This window comes from Mobula hypostoma, chromosome 1 (assembly GCF_963921235.1).
Source record: "Mobula hypostoma chromosome 1, sMobHyp1.1, whole genome shotgun sequence".
NCBI classification, from domain to species: domain Eukaryota; kingdom Metazoa; phylum Chordata; class Chondrichthyes; order Myliobatiformes; family Myliobatidae; genus Mobula; species Mobula hypostoma.
This window is the reverse complement of record NC_086097.1, coordinates 251161409-251187990: the sequence shown is the minus strand read 5'-3', so window position 1 is coordinate 251187990 and position 26582 is coordinate 251161409. Positions and strand designations below refer to the sequence as shown.

The window sequence follows — 26582 nt, the reverse complement described above, 5'->3', positions numbered from 1 at the left end:
GTCAAGAGATGGCGCCAAATTGTTCTAAGATTTGGATGAGGCCAGGGCCGCATGACTCCAGGATCAAAGAGTCAGGACAAAAAAAGATGAGAGAAGAAGAGACAGGGGAGGAGAGGCATGCACGCCTCCAGAAAGACAACGAGAGGCACGAGGATGGCAGATAAACCGGAAATGATGCCATCAAAAGTGTCCTTCGTTAAACGAGGAGAAGCTATATTTGCTTTGCTACACATCGTTCTTCTTTAATAAACTGAGGTTTTCTACTTCAGTTTCCAAAACAAAGTGATACCAATAGCATTCAGGAAAATTTAATGTTCATTCTGGTCACATCAGACTGCACTACCCTTCTCTCAAAGGGTGCCCCAACGGGTCACCCCGTTGTCTAGTCATTACTAAAATTTAGCACTCACCGATAATTTACCGATTAACATGTTGTACCTTTGTAAAACTCTAGGTGGGGCATATCTGGAGAATTGCATACAGTTCTGGTCATCCCACTATAGGAAGGCTTTGGAGAGGGTGCAGAAGAGTTTCATCAAGATGCTGGCTGGATTAGAGGACATGTGCTATCATGAGAGGCTGAATAAACTAAGGTTGTTTTCTCCGGAGCGATGGAGACTGAGGGGAGATCTGAGGGTTATAAGATTATGAGAGGCATAAATAGAATAGACAGACACTGTCTTTTATAAGGTATGAAATGCCTAATACCAGAGAGCATGTGTTTAAGATGAGAGGGAGTAATTTCAAAAGAGATGTGAGGGGCAAGTTTTTTTTTACACGGAGAGTGGTGGGTGCCTGGAATGTGCTGCCTGGGGTGGTGGTAGAGGCAGATACATTAGAGACTTTTTAAGAAACATTTCGATAGGCAGATGAATGTGAGGAAATTGGAAGTATATGGACATTGTGTGAGCAGAAGGGATTAGTTTAGTTGGCCATTTGATTACTAATTTAATTGGTTTGCCACAACATTGTAGGCCAAAGGGCCTGTTCCTGTGCTGTTCTATGTTCTAAAGTTGAGAATTCATGGTGATTTGAAGGGATATCATTAGAATAAATTAATGAAAGGACAAAGTCTAAAGATCGACTTCTGCTCATCTTCACAGTATCTTGAAATGGCTGCTGAAGTAATGTCCTCATTGTATCTTCCTGGAATGCTAGTCTTTGGTGCTCAGCTTATAGGTGGTGGCTTACAGTTTCTGGTGCTGATTTTGTACCCTATTCTCTTGCAAGGCTATGATGGAGAACTGTGTAATATATATGAATAGCTCATTCAGTTTTGATTCCTTTTTCAGAATCAGAATTAGGCTTGATTCACTGGCACATGTCATGAAATTTGATGTTTAGTGTCAGCAGTACATTGCAATACATGATAATAAAAAAATTATAAATTACACTGAGAAAAAAATATATATATAAAATTTAAAGTAAATTTATTATCAAGAGTCCAGATATGTCACCATATACAACCCTGAGATACACTTTCTTGCAGGCACACTCAATTGATCCTAACAGATTAATAATTTTAATAGAATCAATTAAAATACATAGCCCCCAGAATGTCACCATGTTCGCATGCACCATCTTGCAAAAATAAAAAAATTAAATTAAGTAAGTAGTGCAAAAAAAAAGTACATGGTAGTGTTCATGGGTTCAGTGTCCATTCAGAAATCTGATGGTGGTGGGGAAGAAGCTGTTCCTAAAATATTGAGTGTGTGTCTTTAGGCTCCTGTACCTCCTTGATGGTAGCAACGAGAATAGAGGGCATGTCCTGGGTGATAGGCGTCCTTAATGTTGGATACTACCTTCTTGAGGCGTTGCTTTCGAGGATGTTCTGGATGCTGGGGAGGCTAGTGCCTGTGATGGAGCTTGATGAGTTTACAACTTTCTGCTGCTGCTTCTGAGAAATCAGAGAAATTTAAGAAAAATAACTTTTAAGAAAATAATTCTTTTAAGGATAACTTGGGTTAACCATAGGACGTAGGAGCAGAATTGGGCCATTCAGCCCATTGAGTTTGTTCTGCCATTCCATCATGGCTGATTTACACCATTCTACCCCATTCTCCTGCTTTCTCCCTTTGATGCCCTTTACTAATCTAGAATTATCAGCCTCCGCCTTAAATAACCCTAATGACGTGGCCTCCATAGCCGTCCGTGGCAATGAATTCCATAGATTCACCACCCTCTGGCTAAAGAAATTTCTCCTCATCTCTGTTCTAAGTGGACGTCCCTCTAATCTGAAGTTGTGCCCTCTGATCCTAGACTCCCCCACTATAGGAAACATCTTCTCCACATCTTCTCTATCCGGGCCCTTCAATAACTGATAGGTTTCAATGAGAGCCACCTTCATTCTTCTAAACTGCAGTGAGTACAGGCCCAGAGCCATGAAATTCTCCTCATATCTTAACACTTTTATTCCCAGAATCATACTCATGAATCCCCTCTGGACCCTGTCCAATGCCAGCACATTTTTTTCTTAGCTCACAATTCTCCATGTGTGGCCTGAACAATGCCTCATAACGCCTCAGCATTACAGCCTTGCTCTTGTATTCTAATCCTATCTGAACAGAGGACTTCAAATTTAGCCCAAGATCTTTTGCAAGTTCAGTGCTACCTTTTTGATTTGGTATTCAGCATCTCTTGATACAAAATGTCGAGGAACCGACTAGAGAGCAGGCTATTCTGGACTGGGTTTTGAGCAATGAGGAAGGGTTAATTAGCGATCTTGTCGTGAGAGGCCCCTTGGGTAAGAGTGACCATAATATGGTGGAATTCTTCATTAACATGGAGAGTGACGTAGTTAATTCAGAAACAAAGGTTCTGAACTTAAAGAGGGGTAACTTTGAAGGTATGAGACATGAATTAGCTAAGATAGACTGGCAAATGACACTTCAAGGATTGACGGTGGATATGCAATGGCAGGCATTTAAAGGTTGCATGGATGAACTACAACAATTGTTCATCCCAGTTTGGCAAAAGAATAAATCAAGGAAGGTAGTGCACCCGTGGCTGACAAGAGAAATTAGGGATAGTATCAATTCCAAAGAAGTAGCATACAAATTAGCCAGAGAAAGTGGCTCACCTGAGGACTGGGAGAAATTCAGAGTTCAGCAGAGGAGGACAAAGGGCTTAATTAGGAAGGGGAAAAAAGATTATGAGAGAAAACTGGCAGAGAACATAAAAACGGACTGTAAAAGCTTTTATAGATATGTAAAAAGGAAAAGACTGATAAAGACAAATGTAGGTCCCCTGCAAACAGAAACAGGTGAATTGATTATGGGGAGCAAGGACATGGCAGACCAATTGAATAATTACTTTGGTTCTGTCTTCACTAAGGAGGACATAAATAATCTTCCAGAAATAGTAAGGGACAGAGGGTCCAGTGAGATGGAGGAACTGAGCGAAATACATGTTAGTAGGGAAGTGGTGTTAGGTAAATTGAAGGGATTGAAGGCAGATAAATCCCCAGGGCCAGATGGTCTGCATCCCAGAGTGCTTAAGGAAGTGGCCCAAGAAATAGTGGATGCATTAGTGATAATTTTTCAAAACTCGTTAGATTCTGGACTAGTTCCTGAGGATTGGAGGGTGGCTAATGTAACCCCACTTTTTAAAAAAGGAGGGAGAGAGAAACCGGGGAATTATAGGCCGGTTAGCCTAACGTCGGTGGTGGGGAAACTGCTGGAGTCAGTTATCAAGGATGTGATAACAGCACATTTGGAAAGCGGTGAAATGATCGGACAAAGTCAGCATGGATTTGTGAAAGGAAAATCATGTCTGACGAATCTCATAGAATTTTTTGAGGATGTAACTAGTAGAGTGGATAGGGGAGAACCAGTGGATGTGGTATATTTGGATTTTCAAAAGGCTTTTGACAAGGTCCCACACAGGAGATTAGTGTGCAAACTTAAAGCACATGGTATTGGGGGTAAGGTATTGGTGTGGGTGGAGAATTGGTTAGCAGACAGGAAGCAAAGAGTGGGAATAAACGGGACCTTTTCAGAATGGCAGGCGGTGACTAGTGGGGTACCGCAAGGCTCAGTGCTGGGACCCCAGTTGTTTACAATATATATTAATGACTTGGATGAGGGAATTAAATGCAGCATCTCCAAGTTTGCGGATGACACGAAGCTGGGTGGCAGTGTTAGCAGTGAGGAGGATGCTAAGAGGATGCAGGGTGACTTGGATAGGTTGGGTGAGTGGGCAAACTCATGGCAGATGCAATTTAATGTGGATAAATGTGAAGTTATCCAGTTTGGTGGCAAAAATAGGAAAACAGATTATTATCTGAATGGTGGCCGATTAGGAAAAGGGGAGGTGCAACGAGACCTGGGTGTCATTATACACCAGTCATTGAAAGTGGGCATGCAGGTACAGCAGGCGGTGAAAAAGGCGAACGGTATGCTGGCATTTATAGCGAGAGGATTCGAGTACAGGAGCAGGGAGGTACTACTGCAGTTGTACAAGGCCTTGGTGAGACCACACCTGGAGTATTGTGTGCAGTTTTGGTCCCCTAATCTGAGGAAAGACATCCTTGCCATAGAGGGAGTACAAAGAAGGTTCACCAGATTGATTCCTGGGATGGCAGGTCTTTCATATGAAGAAAGACTGGATGAACTGGGCTTGTACTCGTTGGAATTTAGAAGATTGAGGGGGGATCTGATTGAAACGTATAAGATCCTAAAGGAATTGGACAGGCTAGATGCGGGAAGATTGTTCCCGATGTTGGGGAGGTCTAGAACGAGGGGTCACAGTTTGAGGATAGAGGGGAAGCCTTTTAGGACCGAGGTTAGGAAAAACTTCTTCACACAGAGAGTGGTGAATCTGTGGAATTCTCTGCCACAGCAAACTGTTGAGGCCAGTTCATTGGCTATGTTTAAAAGGAAGTTAGATATGGCCCTTGTGGCTACAGGGATCAGGGGGTATGGAGGGAAGGCTGGGGCGGGGTTCTGAGTTGGATGATCAGCCATGATCATAATAAATGGCGGTGCAGGCTCGAAGGGCCGAATGGCCTACTCCTGCACCTATTTTCTATGTTTCTATGTTTCTAAAACCAAATTTGACATCTTGCTGTAACTGTCTTGTCTGTGCTAACTTTTGATGCTTGACACTCTGCCTGGAGGTACTTTCCAAGTTCAAGTTCAAATTCAAGATTATTGTTATTTTAACCATATGCATATACCTTTCACTTTTAAAAATATCATCACTTAGCATATGTTTCTAAAGATGAGATTAGCTGTATTTGTCACATGTACGTTGAAACATACAGTGAATGCGTCATTTGCATCAAATCACATCACCGAGGATTATGCTGGTGTCATCACGCCTCCAGTGCCAACATAGTATGCTCAGAACTTAATACCCCCAACTCATACATTTTTGGACTGTGGGAGGAAACTGGAGCAGCTAGAGGAATCCCACGCTGTCACGAGGTGAACGTACAATTTCATTACACACAGCAGTGGGAATTGAATCCCATCAGTGATTGCTGGCAGTGTAAGGCAGTGCGCTAACTGCTACAATTGTCTATCAGTTGTCTTCTGATTTGTTGGCATGTCTGTGCACCTTTGCAGTTTTCTGCAATTGGTCATTTTCACAAATCTGATGGTGAAGGAGAAGATACTGTTCCTAAAACGTTGAGTGTGTCTTCAGGCTCCTGTACCTCCTCTCTGATGGTAGCAGTGAGAAGAGGGCATGTCCTGGCTGGTGAGGTTCCTTAAAGATGGATGCAGCTTTCTTCACGCATCGGCTTTTGAAGATGTCCTCAGTGGTGGGGAGGTTAGTGTCCATGATGGAATTGGCAGGGTTTACAGTCCTTTGCAGCCTTTTCTGATCCTGTGCAGTGGTCCCTCCATACTAGACATTGTGATGCAACCAGTTTGATGCACTATGTAATGTGTGCAGTGTAGTAGTGTACTAGCTAGCGCAGCACTTTACAACGCTAGCAATAAGGGTTTAATTACCACTGCTGTCTGTAATGAGTGGTACTTTATTTCCATGACCACTTGCGTTTCCTCCAGGTGCTCCACTTTCCTGCTGCATTCCAAAGATGTACCAATTACGGTTACTGAGTTCTAGCTATGTTGATGCTGGAAGCATGGAGACACATGTACGTGTACACCCCAGCACAATCCTCACTGATATGATTTGATGCAAACGACGCATTTCACTGTATGTTTCAATGTACATATGGCAAATAAAGCTAGTTTTTAAACATAACTGAAAGAGTCATTACCATAATGGGAATTTGTTAATTTTGCTGATATTTTAATCTTTTCTTGAAAATCTTGTGCAAGTTTACCTATGTGAACAAATAAATGTTGGAAAAAGCTTGAATATGAACATGTAATTAACCTGAATGGGTTTAATCTTTTTCTCTCTCCTAATAGTGCTTTGAGACAATTTAATAACGCACTTTATTCCCTGCTAAAACGTGTGGTTCATAATTTCAACAAAGAAATGGCTGACGTGGCTTCCACGTTGTTGGACTTCCTGCGGCAGATCATAAATACAGACAATTTGGTAAGTGATGAATATAACTTATTTCATCAGTACTTCAGCTTAAAAAAGATTGTAACAATTCTACATTCATAGTTGTGCCTTTTTAAAACATGGCATAATGATATTTGTGATTGGTGCATTTTACTGTAAAATCAGATAGTGTTCAAATCTTTACTGTTTGGGGTATAGGTAAATGAGACAATACATTGAGCCCTGCTCAGGAGAGTGCAGTACTGGATCTCCTCAACACCACACCATAGTTAGTGCAATTGCTTTACAGTGCCGGCGATCTCCAGTTGGGATTCAATTCCCACCACTCTCTGTAAGGCATTTGTGCATTCTCTTTGTGACCACATCGATTTTCTCTGTTTTAATTTCGCGCTCAAAGGCATACAGGTTAGGGTTAGTAAGTTGTAGGCATGCTATGTTGGTCCAAGTGTGTGGCGACACTTGTGGGCTGGCCCAGCACAATGCTCACTGATTTGATTTGAGGCAAGTGATGCATTTGACTCTATGTTTCAATGTGCATGTGATAAATAAAGTAGTCTTTTTAAGCTTTTGTTTCCCTCTTAGGGAACAAGACAGGGTAAGTCACTGAGGTAACAGCCAGGGAGCACATTTGCTCTAATGATCCTAATTCTGTTAGTTTTAAGATAGTGATGGAAAAGGCTAGATCAGCTCATAGATTAGAGTCCCTGTTAGTTTGAAGGGTAAATCGGGCAAGTTCAGGGAATCGTGGCTGATGAGAGATATTGAGGATCTGGTGAGAGAAAGAAGAAGCATACGTTGGGTTCCAAAGATTGAGATTGAACGAATCCCTTGATGACTATAAAACGCTTAAGAATACTGGAGGGATATCAGGGCAGAGAGAGATGGATCTGGCAGGTATGGTTAGGAAAATCCCAAGAGGTTCTGTAACTACATTAAGAAAAGGGTGGCTAGGGAGTGACTTGGTCCTCTTAGAGATCAGCAAGGCTTCCTATGTCTCGAGCATGAGGATATGTGTGACAAAGTACCCAGGATATCTTCAGGGAGTGGTGTCTCAGTAAGGCAGCATCCATTATTAAGGACCTCCAGCACCCAAGGCATGCCCTTTTCTCACTGTTACCATCAGAAGCCCGAAGACACACACTCAGCGATTCAGGAACAGTTTCTTCCCCTCTGCCATCCGATTCCTAAATGGACATTGAACCCTTGGATGCTGCCTCACTCTTTTTTTAATATACAGTATTTCTGTTTTTCACACTTTACATAAATCTATTGAATACATGTAAACTGTAATTGATTTACTTATTATTTTTATTTCACTTTTAAAAAATTTTTCTTTCTCTATTATGTATTGCATTGAACTGCTGTTGCTAAGTTAACAAATTTCACGTTACATGCCGGTGATAATAAACCTGATTCTGATTAGTAACAAATATTTCTCCTCCATGTTCACTGAGGAGCAAGTTGTAGTTGCTCATGAGATATTTGAGATGTTTTGGAGAACACTTATTAATGGTGGAGGTTTTTGCAGCCTTGTATCATATTAAGGGAGATAAATCCCCAGGCCTGACTAAGTGCATCCTTGGACTTTTTGGAAGTCTAGAGAGGAAATTGGAGAGGCCTTTGCAGAGGTATTTGTTTCATCTGTAACCCATTCACCGGGGCTCATCACAAACTCGGCTCTTTGGCTGTCTATCAGCCACGAGACTCAGCATCACACATCTAGGGTCAGTATGATTTGGATTCAACCAAAGAGGAAGGTTGAGGTGTTCAGATGAGGGAACATTAATAGTAGTGAATGCCGTGCAAATATTGCCCTATGCACAGTTACCGTCGTCGGGAAATAACAGATCAGTCTAAATGTGCACATAAATGTCAGAGCTCTTTTCTGCAGTAGTTGGGTATAGTTTTAGTCACAGCGCCAAATTCTCATCGGGAACCACCTCCTGCTCCTTGGTTCAATTCCCATTAAACTGTTGATTGAACTCATAGTCTTCCGTTAACATTGTTAATTAGAGCATAGAACATTACAGGCCCCTTGCCCCACAATGTTGTGCTGACTTTTAACCTAATCTTAAGATCAATCTAACCTTTCCTTTCCACATAGCCCTCCATTTTTTCATGATCCGCGTGATTAAGAGTCTCTTAATTGTCCCTAATATGTCTGCCACTACCACTACCCCAGCACCTAGAAGGGATTAGTTACAAACCACACAAAGTGCTTTTAGAGTTTAAGAACACTGGCTATTTACATAATTAGTTGCTTGAATCTGAATGAGGTTTATTACCACTGATATTTGTTGTGAATATGTTTTGCAACAGTAGTACAGTGCATTATGAAACAGTTAATATAAATTACAGTAAGAACATATACAAAATAAATAGTGCAAAAAGAGAGCAAAATAGTTTAGTAGTGTTCCTGAACTGTTCAGAAATCTGCTGCTGGAGGGGTAGAAACTGTTTCTAAAACGCTCAGTGTGTGTCTTCAGGTTCTTGTATCCTTCCTAATGAGATGAGGGCCTCTTCTGATGATGGCTGCTGCCTTATTGAGGCACCGTCTTTTGAAGATGTTCTCCATGTAGTGCCCACAATGGAGCTAGCTCAGTTTACAACTTCCTGCAGCTTGTTCTGACCTTGTGCGGTGGCCCCTCTGTACCAGACGGTGATGCACCCAGTTAGAATGCTTTTCACAGTACACCTGTAGAAATTTGCAAAAGTCTTTGGTGACAAACCAAATCTCCTCAAACTCTATTGAAGTATAGCCTCTGGCTTGTCTTCTTCATAATTGCATCAATATGTTGGGCCAGGGATAGATCTTCAGTGATGTTGACAGCCAGGAACTTGTAACTGTTTACTTTTCCATTGCTGATCCCTCAATGAGGACTAACGTGTGTTCCCTTGACTTCCCCTTCGTGAAGTCCGTAATCAATTCCTTTGCTCCTACTGGTGTTGAGTGCAAGTTTGTTGTTGCAACAGCACTCAACCAGCTGACCTATCTTACTCCAGTACATCTCATCACAATCTGAGATTTGCCAGCAACAGTTGTGTAAAGAGCAAATTTGTAGATAATTAAACTTTGGGCTTAGTCATTTGGGAATGAAAGGATGTGGTTCATCGGGTTAATAAAATCTGTGTTGTTGATATTTTGTAATTTTTTTATGATCTTGAAGTTCATGATATTATTGGAATTGGTAAATTTGAGAGACAGACAGGAATAATAGGAAATTTGTTGTGGAAAAGCAGTACTGCTGTGGGTTGAAGTACAATATACTCTTCTCACTGCTGCCATCAGGTAGGAGGTACAGGGGCTTCAGGACCACACCACTAGGTTCTGGAGCAGTTATTAGCCCTCAACCATCAAGCTGTTGAATCAGAGGGATAACTTCACTCAGCTTCACTTGCCCCACCATGGAACTGTTCCCACAACCTATGGATTCACTTTCAAGAATTCTTCATCTCATGTTCTCGATATTTATTGCTTATTTATTTTTCTTTTTGTGTTTGAAGAGTTTGTTGTCTTTTGCACGTTTTTTTGTTCATCTTTGTGACTTTTCATTGATTCTGTTGTGTTTCTTTAATTTTCTTGTGGACATTCACAGTAAATACAATCTCAGAGTTGTATATGGTGACAAAGTTCAAAGGAAATTTATAATCAAAGTACATATAGTAGTCATACTTTATTGATTCCGGGGGAAATTGGTTTTCGTTACAGTTGCACCATAAATAATTAAATAGTAATAAAACCATAAATAGTTAAATAGTAATATGTAAATTATGCCAGGAAATAAGTCCAGGACCAGCCTATTGGCTCAGGGTGTCTGACCCTCCAAGGGAGGAGTTGTAAAGTTTGATGGCCACAGGCAGGAATGACTTGCAATGACGCTCTGTGTTGCATCTTGGTGGAATGAGTCTCTGGCTGAATGTACTCCTGTGGCCAACCAGTACATTATGTAGTGGATGGGAGACATTGTCCAAGATGGCATGCAACTTGGACTGCATCCTCTTTATATGTCATGTATGTGTATTAAATTAATTGTGGATAAGTTTGATTGAATGATGCTTGTAATTGTCCCGTAGGCCAGCTGTGGAGAAGAAGGTGGTCCTATGGAGGTAGACGGGCTCCAGACCCCCCGATCTTCTGCCCTCAGTGCTGCAGAAGTGAAGCAGCTGTTAAAGTGGAAAGAATCTACTGACGATCACTTGCTGTTGGAACTGGATAAAGTTGTAACGGTAGGAGTTTTCTGTTTGTATAGATTTTCTTCAGCAGCACATCTGTGTTTAAGTTTTTGAAATGATGGCAGTGTAAAATGCTATTTTTATTTCTCATGAATATTATCTCTTTTATCTGGAGCCTAATGATGAGGATCCGTAACATCGTAAGAGATGCCTGTATTAGAAGACGTGCTGTAATGCGGGGGGGGGGGGCGGGAGTTGGAGAAATTTGGGTTGTTTTCTTTGGAGCAGCAGAGGCTAAAGGCAGATCTGTTAGAGGTTTATAAGATCATGAGGCACAGGTAGACGGGGAGTATCTTCTTCCCAGGATTGTAATGACTGATACTAGAGGGCATGCATTTTAAGATGGGGGGGGCGGTAATTTCAAAGAAGTGAGGGGCAAGATTTTTTATTACTAAATTTATTTGGTTCAGCATGTCCAAGGAAAATAAGAATTGTTAAATTCTTTCCTGGATAGTTTTTAAATGGCTGTCAATTACCTATCACTTTAATTCTGCATCTTATTCCAACGCAGAGCTCCATCTTTAGCCTTCTTTGTGGTTCTACCAATGTGCAGTGGAGACACGAGACAGGCCAATTGCTGGAAAAATAGAGCAATGCACACAAAATGCTGGAGGAACTCAGAATCAGGATTTTTTTTATCACTGACTTACATCGTGAAATTTGTTGTTTCACAACAGCAGTATAGTGCGTTACTTAAAAATTACTATAAGTCGCATTAAGATGATTACATGATTACATGTAATCAATAAGTAGTACAAAAGGAGAAGAAACTAATGAGGCTGTATTCATGGACCATTCGGAAATCTGATGACAGAGGGGGCAAAGCTGTGTCTTAAACACTGAGTGTTCAAATCAGCTGGTCAGGCAGCATCCATGAAGGGAAATGAACAGTTGACCTTTTTGTGCAAGGCCCTTTATCAGGACTGGAAATGGACATGAAGAGGAAATGTTCAATAGTGGGAGAGTCTAGGGCCACAGGGCATGGCCTTATAGTAAAAGGGCATCCCATCAGAACAGAGCTGAGAAGGGATTTCTTTAGCCAGAGAGTGGTGAATCAAGCTTGAGTTTATTGTCATCTGACTGCACATATAGTCAATCAAATAAAACTACGTTCCTCCGGACTGTGGTGCAGCACACAACATATATCACATGGAACAAAGTATTACCACAAGTAAGTTAATAAAATATAATTCTGAATGCATGTCCTGCCCAGCACAGGTAAACAGTAAACAGCTGACTGTCCTAGTGACAAGACCTCGGTGGTGGCAGGGTACTTATTAGTCTCTCAGCCCAAGGGAAGAAGCTGTTACCCAGTCTGGCAGTCCTAGTCCAAAAGCTCCTGTACCTCCTTCCTGATGGTAGTTGGTCAAAGTAATTGTGGATGGGTGGTAGGGATCCTCAACAAGCCTTGGGCCCTTTGCTCCTGGTAAATGACACAAGTAGGGGAGAGGGACACCCTGGTGATCCTCTTGGCAGTTTTTACTAACCATTGACTCTGTGGAACTCATTTCGATAGATGCTGTGGAGGCCATGTTATTTTAAAGTGGAGCTTTCTTAGTCAGGGTGAAAAAGATCATGGGGAGAAGGCAGAAGAATGGGATTGAGGGGGATAATAAATCAGCCATGATGGAATGACAAAGCAGACTCGAAGGGCCAAATAGCCTAATTCTGCTCCTAAGCCTCCTAGTCTAACAGAAAGGAGAAGGGCAGATATCAGAGTAAAAGGGGAGGGGCTGGAGTATAATAGGTGAATCCAGGTGAGAGAGTGAAAGCAGGAAGGTATGGAAGGCAGGGCTGATGTAAGGAGCTGGAAGGTGATGAGTGAAAGAGACAAAGGACAAAAGAAGAAGGAATCTGATAGGAGAGGACAGTGGACCATGGAAGAAAGAGTGGGAGGTGTGGGACCAGAGGGAGGAAGATGGACTGGTTCCAGGAGCTGGCAGGGGAAAGAGAAGGGGTGAAGGGGCCAGAGGTGTTAGAGGGGTGGGGGGACAGAGGGAAGTAGTTACCAGAAGTTAGAGAAATCGATGTTGCCTGGTTGGAGACTTCAATGTACAGTGTAAGCTTGAGGATAAGCAACTAATACTTGTTTCAATTCAACTCCTGGAAGTCCTCACAATTCTTTACAGCTGTACGCCTGTCATATTAACTCAATTTTTCTCCAAGTTCATGCCTGATCTGTTTGATTTTGCCAGTGTTCTCCCTTGTTTTAGATTCCCTCCATTCATTCGTTCTCTGTCATAGATTTCTAACAAGTTTCTTTAAGAACATGAGAAATAGGAGCAGGAGTAGGCCATCTGGCCTGATGACCCTGCTCTGCCATTCAATAAGATCATGGCTGAATTGGCCATGGACTCATCTCTACCTACCTGCCTTTTCCACATAACCCTTAATTCCCCTACTATGCAAAAATCTATCCAACCTTGTCTTAAATATATTTACTGAGATAGCCTCCACTGCTTCATTGGGCAGAGAATTTCAGAGATTCACCACTCTCTCAGCAAAGCAATTCTTCTTCATCTTTGTCCTAAAACTACTCCCCCGAATCTTGAGGCTATGTCCCCCTAGTTCTTGTCTCACCTACCAGTAGAAACAGCTTTCCTGCCTCTACCTTATCTATCCCTTCCATAATTTTATATGTTTCTATAAGATTTCCTCTCATTCTTCTGAATTCCAGCAAGACAGTCCCAAGCAATCTCTCCTTATAGTCTAACCCCTTCACCTCTGGAATCAACCTGGTGAACCTCCTCTGCACCACCTCCAAAGCCAGTATATCCTTCCTCAAGTAAGGAGACCAGAACTGCACACAGTACTCCAGATGCAGCCTCACCAGTACCCTGTATAGTTGCAGCATAACCTTCCTGCTCTTCAATTCAAACCGTCTGGCAGTGAAGGCCAACATCCGATTTGCCTTCTTGATGGACTGCTGCACCTGTAAACCGACCCTTTGTGACTCATGCACAAGCACTCTCAACTCCCTCTGCACAGCAGCGTACTGCAATTTTTGCCATTTAAATAATAATAGAAACATAGAAAGCCTACAGCAGAATACAGGCCATTCAGCCCACAAAGCTGTGCCGAGCAATAGAAATTACCTAGGGTTACCCATAACCCTGTATTTTTCTAAGCTCTGTGTACCTATCCACGAGTCTCTTAAAAGGCCCTTTCGTATCTGTCTATACTACCGTTTCTGGCAGCCCATTCCACGCACTCACCACACTCTGCATAAAAAAAAATTACCCTGACATCTCCTCTGTGCCTACTTCCAAGCACCTTAAAACTGTGCCCTCTTGTGTTAGCCATTTCAGCCCTGGGAAAAAGCCTCTGACTATCCACATAATGTCTCTCATCATCTTATACACGTCTATCAGGTCACCTCTCATCCTCCGTCACTCCAAGGAGAAAAGGCCGAGTTCACTCAACCTATTCTCATAAGGCATGCTCCCCCATCCAGTAAATCTCCACTGCACCCTTTCTATGGTTTCCACATCCTTCCTGTAGTGAGGCAACCAGAACTGAGCACAGTACTCCAAGTGGGGTCTGACCAGGGTCCTATATAGCTGCCACATTACCTTTCGGCTCTTAAACTCAACTGCATGTTTGATGAAGGCCAATGCACCGTATGCCTTCTTAACCACAGAGTCAACCTGCGTAGCAGCTTTGAGTGTCCTATGGACTCGGACCCCAAGATCCCTCTGATCCTCCACATTGCCAAGAGCCTTACCATTAGTGCTATAATCTGGCATCATATTTGACCTACCCAAATGAACCACTTCACACTTATCTGGTTTGAACTCCATCTGCCACTTCTCAGCCCAGTTTTGCATCATATCAGTGTCTCACTGTAACCTCTGACAGCCCTCCACACTACCCACAACACCCCCAACCTTTGTGTCATCAGCAAATTTACTAACCTATCCCTCCACTTCCTCATCCTCATCCAGGTCATTTATAAAAATCACAATGAGTAGGGGTCCCAGAACAGGTCCCTGAGGCACACTACTGGTCACTGACCTCCATGCAGAATATGACCCATCTACAACCACTGTGGGCAAGCCAGTTCTGGATCCACAAAGCAATGACCCCTTGGATTCCATGCCTCCTTACTTTCTCAATTAGCCTTGCATGGGGTACCTTATCAAATGCCTTGCTGAAATCCCTATACACTACAGCTACGGCTCTACCTTCATCAACGTGTTTAGTCGCATTGCGTTCCCAATTTATGCATTCCAAGTCCCTGTCTGATAACTTCATATTTCCCCTTACTCCAATTAAATGCTTTCCTAACGTCTTTGTTCCTATCCCTCTCCAATGCTATGGTAAAGGAGATAGATATGGTAAAGGAATATCTGCTCTTCCATTTTTCCTTCCAAAGTGGATGACCTTTCATTTACCAACATTGTACTCCATCTGCCAGACCCTTGCCCACTCACTTAACCTATCTATATCTCTCTGCAGACTCTCTGTATTTTCTGCACGATTTGCTCCCACACTCAATTTAGTATCCTGAGCAGTCCCCTCTATTTATACCTCTCATTACCTTGCACACCTCAATCAAGTTACCTCCAAAGAGAAAAGCCCTAGCTTGCTCAACCTCTCAACCTGCCCACATAAGATGTGCTCTCTAGTTCAGAGAGCTTCCTGGTAAATCTCCTTTACACCTTTTCTCAAGCTTCCACATCCTTCCTCTCATGAGGTGACCAGAAATGAACACAATGCTCCAAGTGTAAAGGCCTGTAAGTAAGTAAGTAAATAAATAAATAAATACAATTTATTTTTGTCACAGGAGCTGTGTAAAGAGGATGATAGTTTTGACTCTTTACTGGAAAGTGTTGTTGGATTGCGACAGATATTGGAAAGTACTCCAGATGTTTTGCCCACTACTGAGCAGGATGTGGAACCCGTTCTTCCAGCTACAGAACCTCTTCCTGTCCAGTTTAACAACAGGTACACACTATACATCTCAAAAGTTGCAAGTGTTATCTTATTGTTTCATTTAAAAATTAAATTAATGTGGTGAGGACTAAACAAGAATAAATCTGAGCTCTTCCTTCAGACGGGAACCTATCATAAAGCCTAGTTGTGTAATGTAAACGAAACGTTACAAATACTCTTCAGAATCATAGTTATTGAAATGCATAGTTTGCGTTAACAACCAACACATCCTAATGATGTGGGGGACAGTCTGCTATACTCCTCTGTAAAGCTTTAATTTTACAACAATATCCTAGCAGGCCTCTTAATTCTGATTAATATATACTAATTACAGGCTGATTTGGTATAATTTATTAAATTGATTAATATATATCAATTAGAGGCTGATTTGGTATAATATATTTGGTGTTTATTTTAATTTTAAACCTTTTATTTATTTGCTATTTATTTATATATTTACTATATTTTATTGATTGAGATACGGTGCAGAATAGGCCCTTCTGGCCCTTCGAGACATGCTGCCCAGCAATCCCTGAATTTAGTCTTAGCCTAATCACAGGACATTTTACAATGACCAATTAACTTGCCAACTGGTATGTCTTTGGACTCTGGAAGGAAACTGGAGCACCCAGAGGAAACTCTCAGGGAGAATGTACAGACTCCTTACATTGAACCCAGGTCGCCTGTACTATAAAGCGTTGTGCTAACCACTCTGCTGCCGTGCCACTCAGGATAGTTGGTGGTTAAATGACAGCTGAACAATGAAAAGTTTAAAAGCTACCAAACTGTATAATAATGGGCAAAATATTTTAAACATATCCTTAACATCATTATTGGAAGCTCTGATTTTGTTTTAAAGTGCAGTGAATCACTATCCAGTTTGGAAGTAGTTAGATCTGCCTTCAGCATCTATCTGGCATTGCCAGTAAGCTTCAAGATGACGTAGTAGTGGTTGGTGCTAGTTGTCACTTGGACGATTCTTGCAGCAGAGGAAGGAGAAGGCAGAAAATAGCAATGACACAATATTGGAAAATTCAATTTCAAGTTTATTGTAATTCAAACATATACCTGCAGCTTGTTCCAAATGAAACAAAGTTCCTCTGGACCAAGGTGCACAACACAATACATATAATTTACACACATGACACATAAAGTAATATCACCACAAATAAATTAAAGGAATAATAAAATACATTCCAGATGATTGACATTTCACATGAGGTGCATTTACGACACAAGTTAAAAAGTGAAAAGTATAATGCTACTGGCATTTATCCATGATGAGACATGGGTGGTGGCAGGGAGTTCAGTGGTCTCGTGGCCTGAGGGAAAACTATGTTTCCCACCCTAACAGTTCCTGTTCTAATGCTACGGTACTTCCTCACTGATGGTAAGGGGTCAAAGAGATTGTGGGATGGATGGGAGTGATCTTTGCCAACGCTTAGGCCCTGACTAGAGACTTTCGGTCAGATGCCTAGCAGTTCCCATACCAGACAGTGATGCACCAGGTCCGGACACTCAGTGGTGCTCCTGTAAAAATTGGTTAGAATGGGGGGAGGAGCCTCACTCACCTCAAGTTCCTCAGGAAGCAGAGACACTGCTGTGCTTTCTTGACCAGAGAAGTGGTGTTGAGGGACCACGTGAGATTGTCTGTTACATTCACTCCCAGAAACTTGGTTCTCCTAACTTTCCCCACAGAGAAATCATTTATGTGTAGTGAGGAGTGGTCAGCCTGCACCTTTCTAAAGTCCACAGTCATCTCTTCAGTCTTGTCCACGTTGAGACTCTGGTTTTTGTGCTCACAACATTCTGGAAGTCAGTCTACCTACTCTTTGTAACACGTTACATCATTGTTGATAATTCCAACCTTTGTTGTGTCAACAGTGAATTTGACTGTGTTCTTTCTGTCAACAAGTCCAAGGTCCAGTCACACATTCATCTCGAAGATTCCAGTATTTTAAGAACAGTAGTGATAATATTCGGTATATTTTTTGCTGGCTTATATGAAATGTAGAATTTAAGGAAGTTATATTGGCTGTCTTACGTCAGGTTTACTATTAATCTGCCTCATTCAATAGGACGCAATATTCATTCCTCACTGGATTCTTCAGTTTCAAAAGGGTGTTCAGTTCAAAGTTCAAAGTAAATGTTATTATCAGATTTCATAAACATCACCACATACAACCCTGAGATTAATTTTCCTGCAGGCATATTCAGCAAATGTATAGAATAGTAACTTTGACAGGATCAATGAAAGATCAACCAGAGTGTAGAAGACATCAAACTGTGCAAATGCAAATATAAATAAATAGTAATGCATAACAAGAACATGAAATAACAAGATAAAGAGTCCTTAAAGTGGGATCGTTGGCTGCAGCACCATCTCATTGGATGGGACAAGTTGAGTGTGGTTATCCCCTTTGTTCAAGAGCTTGACGATCGAGGGATAGGAACTGTTCTTGAACCTGGTGGTGAGAATCTTGAGGCACCTGTACCTTCTACCTAAAGGCAGCAGTGAGAAAAGAGCATAGCCTGGGTGGTGGGGATCTCTGCTGCTTTCCGTGATAATCATTTCATGTAGGTGGGCTCAGTGGTTGGAAGGGTTTTACCTGTGATGTACTGGCTGAATCCTTCACATTTTGTAGGATTTTCCATTCAAAGGGATTGGTATTTTCATACCAGGGCAGGATGCAGCCTGTCAATACACTTCCCACTACACATCTATAGAAGTTTATCAAAGTTTTAGATGTCATGCCAAATCTCCACAGACTCTTAAGGAAATCAAGAATGAAATCATTAAAACATACTGGAAAATGGTTTCTCAATATTTAGCTGAAAATGAAAAGTTATTTTTCCTAGTGGAAAACTGGTTTATAATTTAAATATTCTAACTGGGAACAAATGACTTGGCTTTTAATTTTGGATTTTAAAATAGATTAATCATTCCTGCTTGCTGGTTAGTCATTATTGAAATTTTAGTGTCTGGTGTCTGCTTAACAATTTGAATGAAAACTGAATTACGAACCAATATAATCTTGTTTTAACTTCTAAAGGCTTAAAGTTTCAAAATTTGCCTTATTTGAAGACCAGCTATTATTAAAACTAAATTATCTTCATGTCATTTTTGTGTGGAAAAATACTATGAGACAAAGATACTGTAATTTGAATTGGTTCAAATTCAGATTGTCACTCCCAAATTAATTATGGTTGTGTGATATATTTCCATTTTTGTACAATATATTGAAGCATAATGCAGTGTCGCAAAATTTCATTTAAAACATTTTTAGAATGGGCCAGTAACATCTCTATTTCATTGGAATTCCTGCCTCAAATTTAAAATGACAGAAATCATTTTGTATTCTGAAAAAGCAATAAGCATTGAATTTTAGAGCAGTACATGCATAATGCTGGAGGAACTCGGCGGGTCAGGCAGCAAACAACAGGAATTCTGCAGATGCTGGAAATTCAAGCAACACACATAAAAGTTGCTGGTGAACGCAGCAGGCCAGGCAGCATCTCTAGGAAGAGGTGCAGTCGACGTTTCAGGCCGAGACCCTTCGTCAGGACAGGCATCTATGGAGAGGTTTCGATGAGGGGCCTTAGTCTGAAATGTTGACTGTTTATTCCCCTCCATAGATGCTGCCTGACTTGCTGAGTTCCTCCAGCGTTTTGTGTGTGTAGCTCTGGATTTCTAGCATCTGCAGAATCTCTTGTGTTTTAAGATTTCGGTGTTAAATTTGAGTTTTTTTTCAACTGCACATGTTTGTATTTCTAACAAAGTGACAAAGTGTTTTGGTTATTCTAGGACTGTGTATGTGTTAGCAGATGTTGTAGATGACCAGTTAAAGACGCTCTGGCTTTCACCATTCCAAGCTGAGGAGCTTGAAACTGATTTGGATATGGTAAGTGCAGAAGTAGACATCTTCCTTCAGTTTTGTAAACGCTGATCTGAGGAAAACAGGTTTTATCAAAAGGGACGCCTTTAGAACAGATATAAGGGTGAACAACTTTATCCGGGGGTAGTGAATCTGTGGAATTCATTGCCACAGACAGCTGTGGAGGCCAAGTCGTTGGGTCTATTTAAAGTGGAGGTTTATAGGTTCTTGATTAGCCAGGGTGTCAAAAAGATCTCAACAGCACCAACTATTCCTAACCTTTCAAATGTTGATTGGACTCAATAAGAGTGGATATAATGAGGATATTTATAATAGTGGAGGAGTCTAGGACCAGAGGGTACAGTCTCAGAAAAGAGGGACAGAGATGAGGAGGAATTTCTTTAGTCAGAGGATGGTGAATCGGTGGAATTAATTGCAACAGACAACTGTGGTCGCCAAGTTATTGGGTATATTTAAAGCAGGCTGGATGGGCCAAATGGTGTAAGTTTGCTCCTATATCTTATGCTCTTATACACCAGTGATGTTGGAGGGGTCTGGTTTGAACTCTTCAAAGAAGAAGCAAAGCCCTTGGCATCATCAAACAATCTGTTGGAGGAGCTAGGTGTCACAAACAGAATGTGGGACTCAGGGTTTGGGGGGAAGGAATTTGATAGAATGTGTTGCAATTCTCATTTACGTTCACATTTGCAGTTCTATGAGATAACCTCCAAACTGATGGTATGAACATTGATTTCTCCAATTTCTGGTCATTTTTTTCCTCCTTCCCCTTTCCTCCTCTTCAATTTCCCTCTCTTCTTCTCTTACCTCTTCTCATCCATCTATCATGTCCTTCTGGTAGCCCCCCCCCTTCCCTTTCTCCCATGGTCCAACTCTCTTCTCCTATCAGAGTCCTTTTATTCCTGTCCTTTACCTTTTCCACCTATTACCACCCAGCTTCTTTCTTCATCTCTCCTACCCAACCCACTTGGTTTTGCCATAAGACCATAAGATATAGGAGCAGAATTAGGCCATTTGGCTCATCGAGTCTGCTCTGCCATTTCTTCATGGCTGATCCAATTTTCCTCTCAGCCCCGGTCTTCTGCCTTCTCCCCGTATCCCTTCAAATAATCAAGGTAATATTAGCCCCTGCCTTAAATATACATAAAAACGGCCTCCACAGCTGCCTGTGGCAAAAATTCCACATATTCACCATTCTCTGGCTAAAGAAATTCCTTCTCATTTCTTTTCTAAAATGATGTCCCTCTATTCTTAGGCTGTGTCTTCTGGTCTTAGACACTCCCACCATAGGAAATATCATTTCCACATCCATTCTATCACTCTTTCACCATTTGATAGATTTCAGTCAGGTCACCACTCATTCTTCTGAATTCCAGTGAATACAGGCCCAGAAACATCAAATGTTCTTCATATGACGAGCCATTTAATCCTGGAATCATTTTCGTGAAGCTCCTTTGAACCCTCTCCAGTTTCAGAATCAGGTTTATTATCACCAGCATATGTCGTGAAATTTGTTAACTTAGCAGCAGCAGCAGTTCAATGCAATACATAATATAGAAAAAAAATATATAAAATAATAATAATAAATAAGTAAATCAATTACAGTATACATATATTGAAAAGATTAAAAATCGTGCAAAAAATAGAAATAATATATAAAAAAAAGTCCCAAGGATTCAATGTCCATTTAGGAATCGGATGGCAGAGGGAAAGAAGCTGTTTCTGAATCGCTGAGTGTGTGCCTTCAGGCTTCTGTACCTCCTACCTGATGGTAACAGTGAGAAAAGGGCATGCCCTGGGTGCTGGAGGTTCTTAATAATGGACACTGCCTTTCTGAGAAACCGCTCCTTGAAGATGTCCTGGTACTTTGCAGGCAAGTACCCAAGATGGAGCCGACTAAATTTACAACCCTCTGCAGCTTCTTTTGGTCCTGTGCAGTCGCCCCCCCCACCCCCCTCCCATATCAGACAGTGATGCAGCCTGTCAGAATGCTCTCCATGGAACATCTGTAGAAATTTTTGAGTGTATTTGTTGATGTACCAAATCTCTTCAAACTCTTAATGAAGTATAACCACTATCTTGCCTTCTTTATAACTACATCGATGTGTTGAGACTAGGTTAGATCCTCAGAGAGCTTGACACCCAGGTACTTGAAATCGTTCACTCTCTCCACTTCTGATCCCTCTGAGGATTGGTATGTGTTCCTTCGTCTTACCCTTCTGGAAGTCCACAATCAGCTCTTTTGTCTTACTGCCGTTGGGTGCTAGGTTATTGCTGCAACTAGTTAGCATATCTCACTCCTTTACACTCTCTTGTCACCCTACCAACAATGGTTGTATTATCAGCAAATTTATAGATGGTATTTGAGCTATGCCTAGCCACACAGTCATGGGTATATAGAGAGCAGAGCAGTGGGCTAAGCACACACCCCTGAGGTGCACCAGTGTTGATTGTCAGTGAGGAGGAGATGTTATCACCAATCCTCACAGATTGTGGTCTTTCGGGTTGGAAGTTGAGGATCGAATTGCAGAGGGAGATACAGAGGCCCAGGTTCTACAACTTCTCAATCAGGATTGTGGGATTGATGGTATTTAATACTGAGCTTTAGTCGATGAACAGCAACCTGACGTAGGTGTTTGTGTTTCAGCACATCCTTTCTAAGATAAAGGGCCCAGATCTGCTCACAATACTCCAAATGAGGCCTCACCAGTGCTTTATAAAGTCTCAATGTTGCTTTTATATTCTAGTCCTCTTGAAATGAATGCTAACATTGCATTTGTCTTCCTAACCACAAACTCAACCTGCAAATTAACCTTTAGGGAATCCTGCACAAGGACTCCCAAGTCCCTTTGCACCTCAGTTTTTTGTAGTTTATCTCTATTTAGAAAATAGCCAACCTTTTCATTGCTCTGCCAAAGTGCATGACCATACACTTCCCAACACTGCGTTCCATCTGTCATTTAGTTGCGCATTCTCCTAATCTGTCTTAAGTCCCTCTGTAGCTTCTCTACTTCCTGAAAACCTCCTGCCCCTCCACCTATCTTTGTGTCATCTGCAAACTTTGCAACAAAGCCATCGTTTCCATCATCCAAATCATTGACATATAATGTAAAAAGACCTATTATCTTGCAGCTTGTATTCATTCCCCTCCCTCCACCTCCTTATTCTGGGATCTTCCCCCTTCCTTTCCAGTCCTGAAGAAGAGTCTCAGCCCAAAACATCAACTCTTTATTGCCCTCCATAGATGCTGCCTCACCTGCCAAGTTCCTCCAGCAATTTGTGTGTGTTGCTCTATGAGCTGAGAGTTGCTTCCACACATCATGATCTTTACAACAATTTTCTTTGTAGGTCAAGGTTGACTTGATTGACTTGGCTGAAAAGTGCTGCTGTGATATGGATTTGAAGGCGGAATTGGAGAGATCTTTCCTTTCAGAGCCACCCTCCCCTGGTAGAGCCAAGGTGTCCAAGGGCTTTAAATTGGGAAAACATAAACACGAGACCTTCATTACTTCCAGGTGAGATGTCAATAAACTTAACAGCTTTCATTTGATATACACGGTTAAGAAACAGGAAAATAAATTGAATCTTCTGTTGGTGCCGTACATTTATACATATTGTATGAATATAAAACCAGTTTAGACTTGGCTTTTGGTTATCTGTTATCCCATATTGATGTGCCAGTTGTGTGCACTCAAAATTCACATCTCCATGTTTGTAGAGAGAACTTTTTAACTCCTTAAGGTGGTTCTCTTATCCCACTACTCACTTTTGACTAGTTTTATCAAAAACATATATTCTAAAAAACATTAAAACTTCTGTTTCTTCCCTCTGAACTGAATAAGGTTCAAGTAATTTCCACTTTCCTAGCCATATTATTGCAATGTGAAAATAGTTTTCTTGTAATGTATGGCTTATTTCCAGTTAAGCTGGAAATATGGACCACTTTTCTGATCATCTTTTTTGGAAACAACTTCTCACGTCCACTCTTATCTAGTCTTCAGTCATTTGAATATTAAAAACTACAGATGCCAGAAGTCCCAAGTTAAAAATGAAATGCTGAAAACCTTTAGCAGTCTATGCAGCATGTTGAGACTAAGTTCACTCATTTAAATGTGATTTGTACTGATTACCCAGGAGATAACAAGCTAAACAGCTAAAACCCCTTGAAAGTAGCTGGTAGTGAGAAGCCATTTGAATGCTCCAGGGATTCATTTTGTTGTCCATCTTGGTTTGTGAGCACGATGAGGCCACACTCAGTTGGAGGAACAACACCTCATACTCCACGTCTGGGTAACATCCAAGCTTACGACATGATTTCTCCATCTCTCAGTAATTTCTTCCCCACCTCCCCCTCTTCTCCCTTTTTCCATTCCCTGCTTTGGTTTCCATCTTACCCTTAAGACCATAGGAGCAGGATTAGGCCTTCAAGCCTACTTCACCATTTTACCATGGCTGATTTATTATCCCTCTCAACCCCATTCCCCTCCCTTCTTCCCGTAACCTTTGACACCCTGACTAATCAAGAACCTATCAACCTCTGCTTTCAATATACCCAATGACTTGGCCTCCACAGCCGTCTATGGCAAGAAAATCCTCAGATTCACACACTCTGGCTAAAGAAATTTCTCTTTAATAATAAATCAGCCATGATGGAATGGTGGAGCAGACCCAACTGGCTGAATAGCCTAATTCTGTTCCTGTGTCTTATGGTGCTATGTAGTAATTTGAATAGTAGAACATTGTAGAACTATTTTCAAATTTTCTGTGATTTTTATCTACATTATAGTGGAAAATCAGAATATATAGAGCCCGCTAAACGTGCTCACGTGGTACCACCTCCACGAGGACGAGGCAGAGGGGGATTTGGGCCGAATTGCCGACCTCACGATATATTCAGACAACGGAAGCAGAATACAAGCAGACCGCCCTCAATGCATGTGGACGATTTTGTTGCCGCAGAATGCAAAGACGTTCCTTCCTCTGGGCCGCCTCCGCCAAAGAGGGCAAATAAAGGGCTGCAGAAAGCTCCTCGTGGTGGGTTCTCTGGGAATAGGGGACGAGGTGTGTTTCACAGTCAAAACCGCTTCTTCTCGCCTCCTGCGCCCAAAGGTTTGTTAATATTGCCCATTGATTCAATATGATACTGAGTGTTTGCAATATATAAATGAATACAATTTATGATTTATAAATAGTATAAATGGAATGGCTTGGTAGTGTAGAAGTTAGCGCAACCAATTTACAGTGGCAGCTATAAGCTCAGGGATTCAATTCACACGGCTCTCTGTAAGTTTGTACGTTCTCCTCATGACTGTGTGGAATTCGAAGTACATTTATTATCAAACTACATATACCATATACAACCTTGAGATTCATCTTGTTGCAGGCAGCCACAAAGTAGAATCCATGAAAAATCTCATGTCACACATCCAAAGTCTGAAAAAAGAACAAACCGTGCAAGCAGTAAAAAAAAATTAAATAATACACTGAACATAAATTGCAGAGTCCCTAAAAATCCTCCGGACGCTCCAGTTTCCACCCACATTCCAAAGATGTACGCATTAGGATTAGTGAGTTACGGGCATGCTGTGTCGATGCCAGAAGTATGGTGACGCTTCACTCTTTTCCCCACAGTGCTTGTGTGCATATTAGGTACCTCCTGTACCTATTAAAGTGACCACTGAGTGTATGTTCATGGTTAGAAACATCGAAGACCTACAGCACAATACAGGCCCTTCGGCCCACAAAGCTGTGCCGAGCATGCCCTTACCTTAGAAATTACCTAGGCTTACTCATAGCCCTTTATTTTTCTAAGCTCCGTGTATCCATCCAGGAGTCTCTTAAAAGACCCTATCATTTCCGCCTCTACCATCACCGCCGGCCGCCCATTCCACACACTCACCACTCTCTGTGTAAAAAAACTTACCCCTGACATCTCCCTGTACCTACTTCCAAGCACCTTAAAACTGTGCCCTCTCATGCTAGCCATTTCAGCCCTGGGAAAAAGCCTCTGACTATCCACATGATCGATGCCTCTCATTATCTTGTACACTGCTATCAGGTCACCTCTCATCCTCCGTCACTCCAAGGAGAAAAGGCCGAGTTCACTCAACCTATTCTCATAAGGCATGTTCCCCAATCCAGGCAACATCCTTGTAAATCTCTGCACCCTTTCTATGGTTTCCATGTCTTTCTTATAGTGAGGTGACCAGAAATAAGCACAGTACTCTTAGTGGGGTCTGATCAGGATCCTATATAGCTGCAACATTACCTCTTGGCTCTTATACTCAGTCCCAGAATTGATGAAGGCCAATGCACCATATGCCTTCTTAACCACAGAGTCAACCTGCGTAGGAGCTTTGAGTGCCCCATGGACTCGGACCCCAAGATCCCTCTGATCCTCCACACTGCCAAGAGTCTTACCATTATTTAATTATTTATGGTTTTATTACTATTTAATTATTTATGGTGCAACTGTAATGAAAACCAATTTCCCCCAGGATCAATAAATTCTGCCATCATATTTGACCTACCAAAATGATCCACCTCACACTTATCTGGATTGAACTCCATCTGCCACTTCTGAGCCCCGTTTTGCATCCTATCAATGTCCCGCTGGTTTTTTGCTGCTGTACCCGATCCACTTCAAGTTTGACATGTTATGCATCCAGAGAAGCTCTTCTGCACACCAGTGTTGTAATGCAATATTATTTAAGTCACTATTACCAGCTTGAACCAGTTTGACCATTCTCCTCTGACCTCTCTTACTAACAAGGTGTTTTTGCCCACTGAAGTGCCAACTAGAAATAGTCTTTAGGAGACTGTTGTGTACGAAAATTCCAGATCAGCAGTTTCTGAGATACTCAAACCACCCCATCTGGCACCAATAATCATTCCATGGTCAAAATCACTTTTGATCACATTTCTTCCCTTTTCTATTTGGGCTGAACAACAACTGAAGTTCTTGACCGTTTCTGTATAGTTTTATAAAGTGATGAGCAGGTGTACTTAATAAAGTGGTCCCTGAGTGTCAATCCA

At 41.6% G+C, this 26582-nt stretch overlaps 1 protein-coding gene across 2 annotated transcripts in view; it reads left to right on the top strand.

The window, feature by feature from the left end:
* virma (vir like m6A methyltransferase associated) overlaps positions 1-26582 on the top strand; it is a 136739-nt gene that overhangs the window by 91745 nt on the left and 18412 nt on the right. For both annotated transcript variants that reach the window (XM_063067165.1, XM_063067157.1), the window contains exons 17-22: positions 6384-6516; positions 10561-10713; positions 15506-15666; positions 19460-19556; positions 22896-23062; positions 24334-24656. In XM_063067165.1, coding sequence (XP_062923235.1) covers positions 6384-6516; positions 10561-10713; positions 15506-15666; positions 19460-19556; positions 22896-23062; positions 24334-24656 — 1034 coding nt within the window. The remainder of the gene's footprint in view (positions 1-6383; positions 6517-10560; positions 10714-15505; positions 15667-19459; positions 19557-22895; positions 23063-24333; positions 24657-26582) is intronic.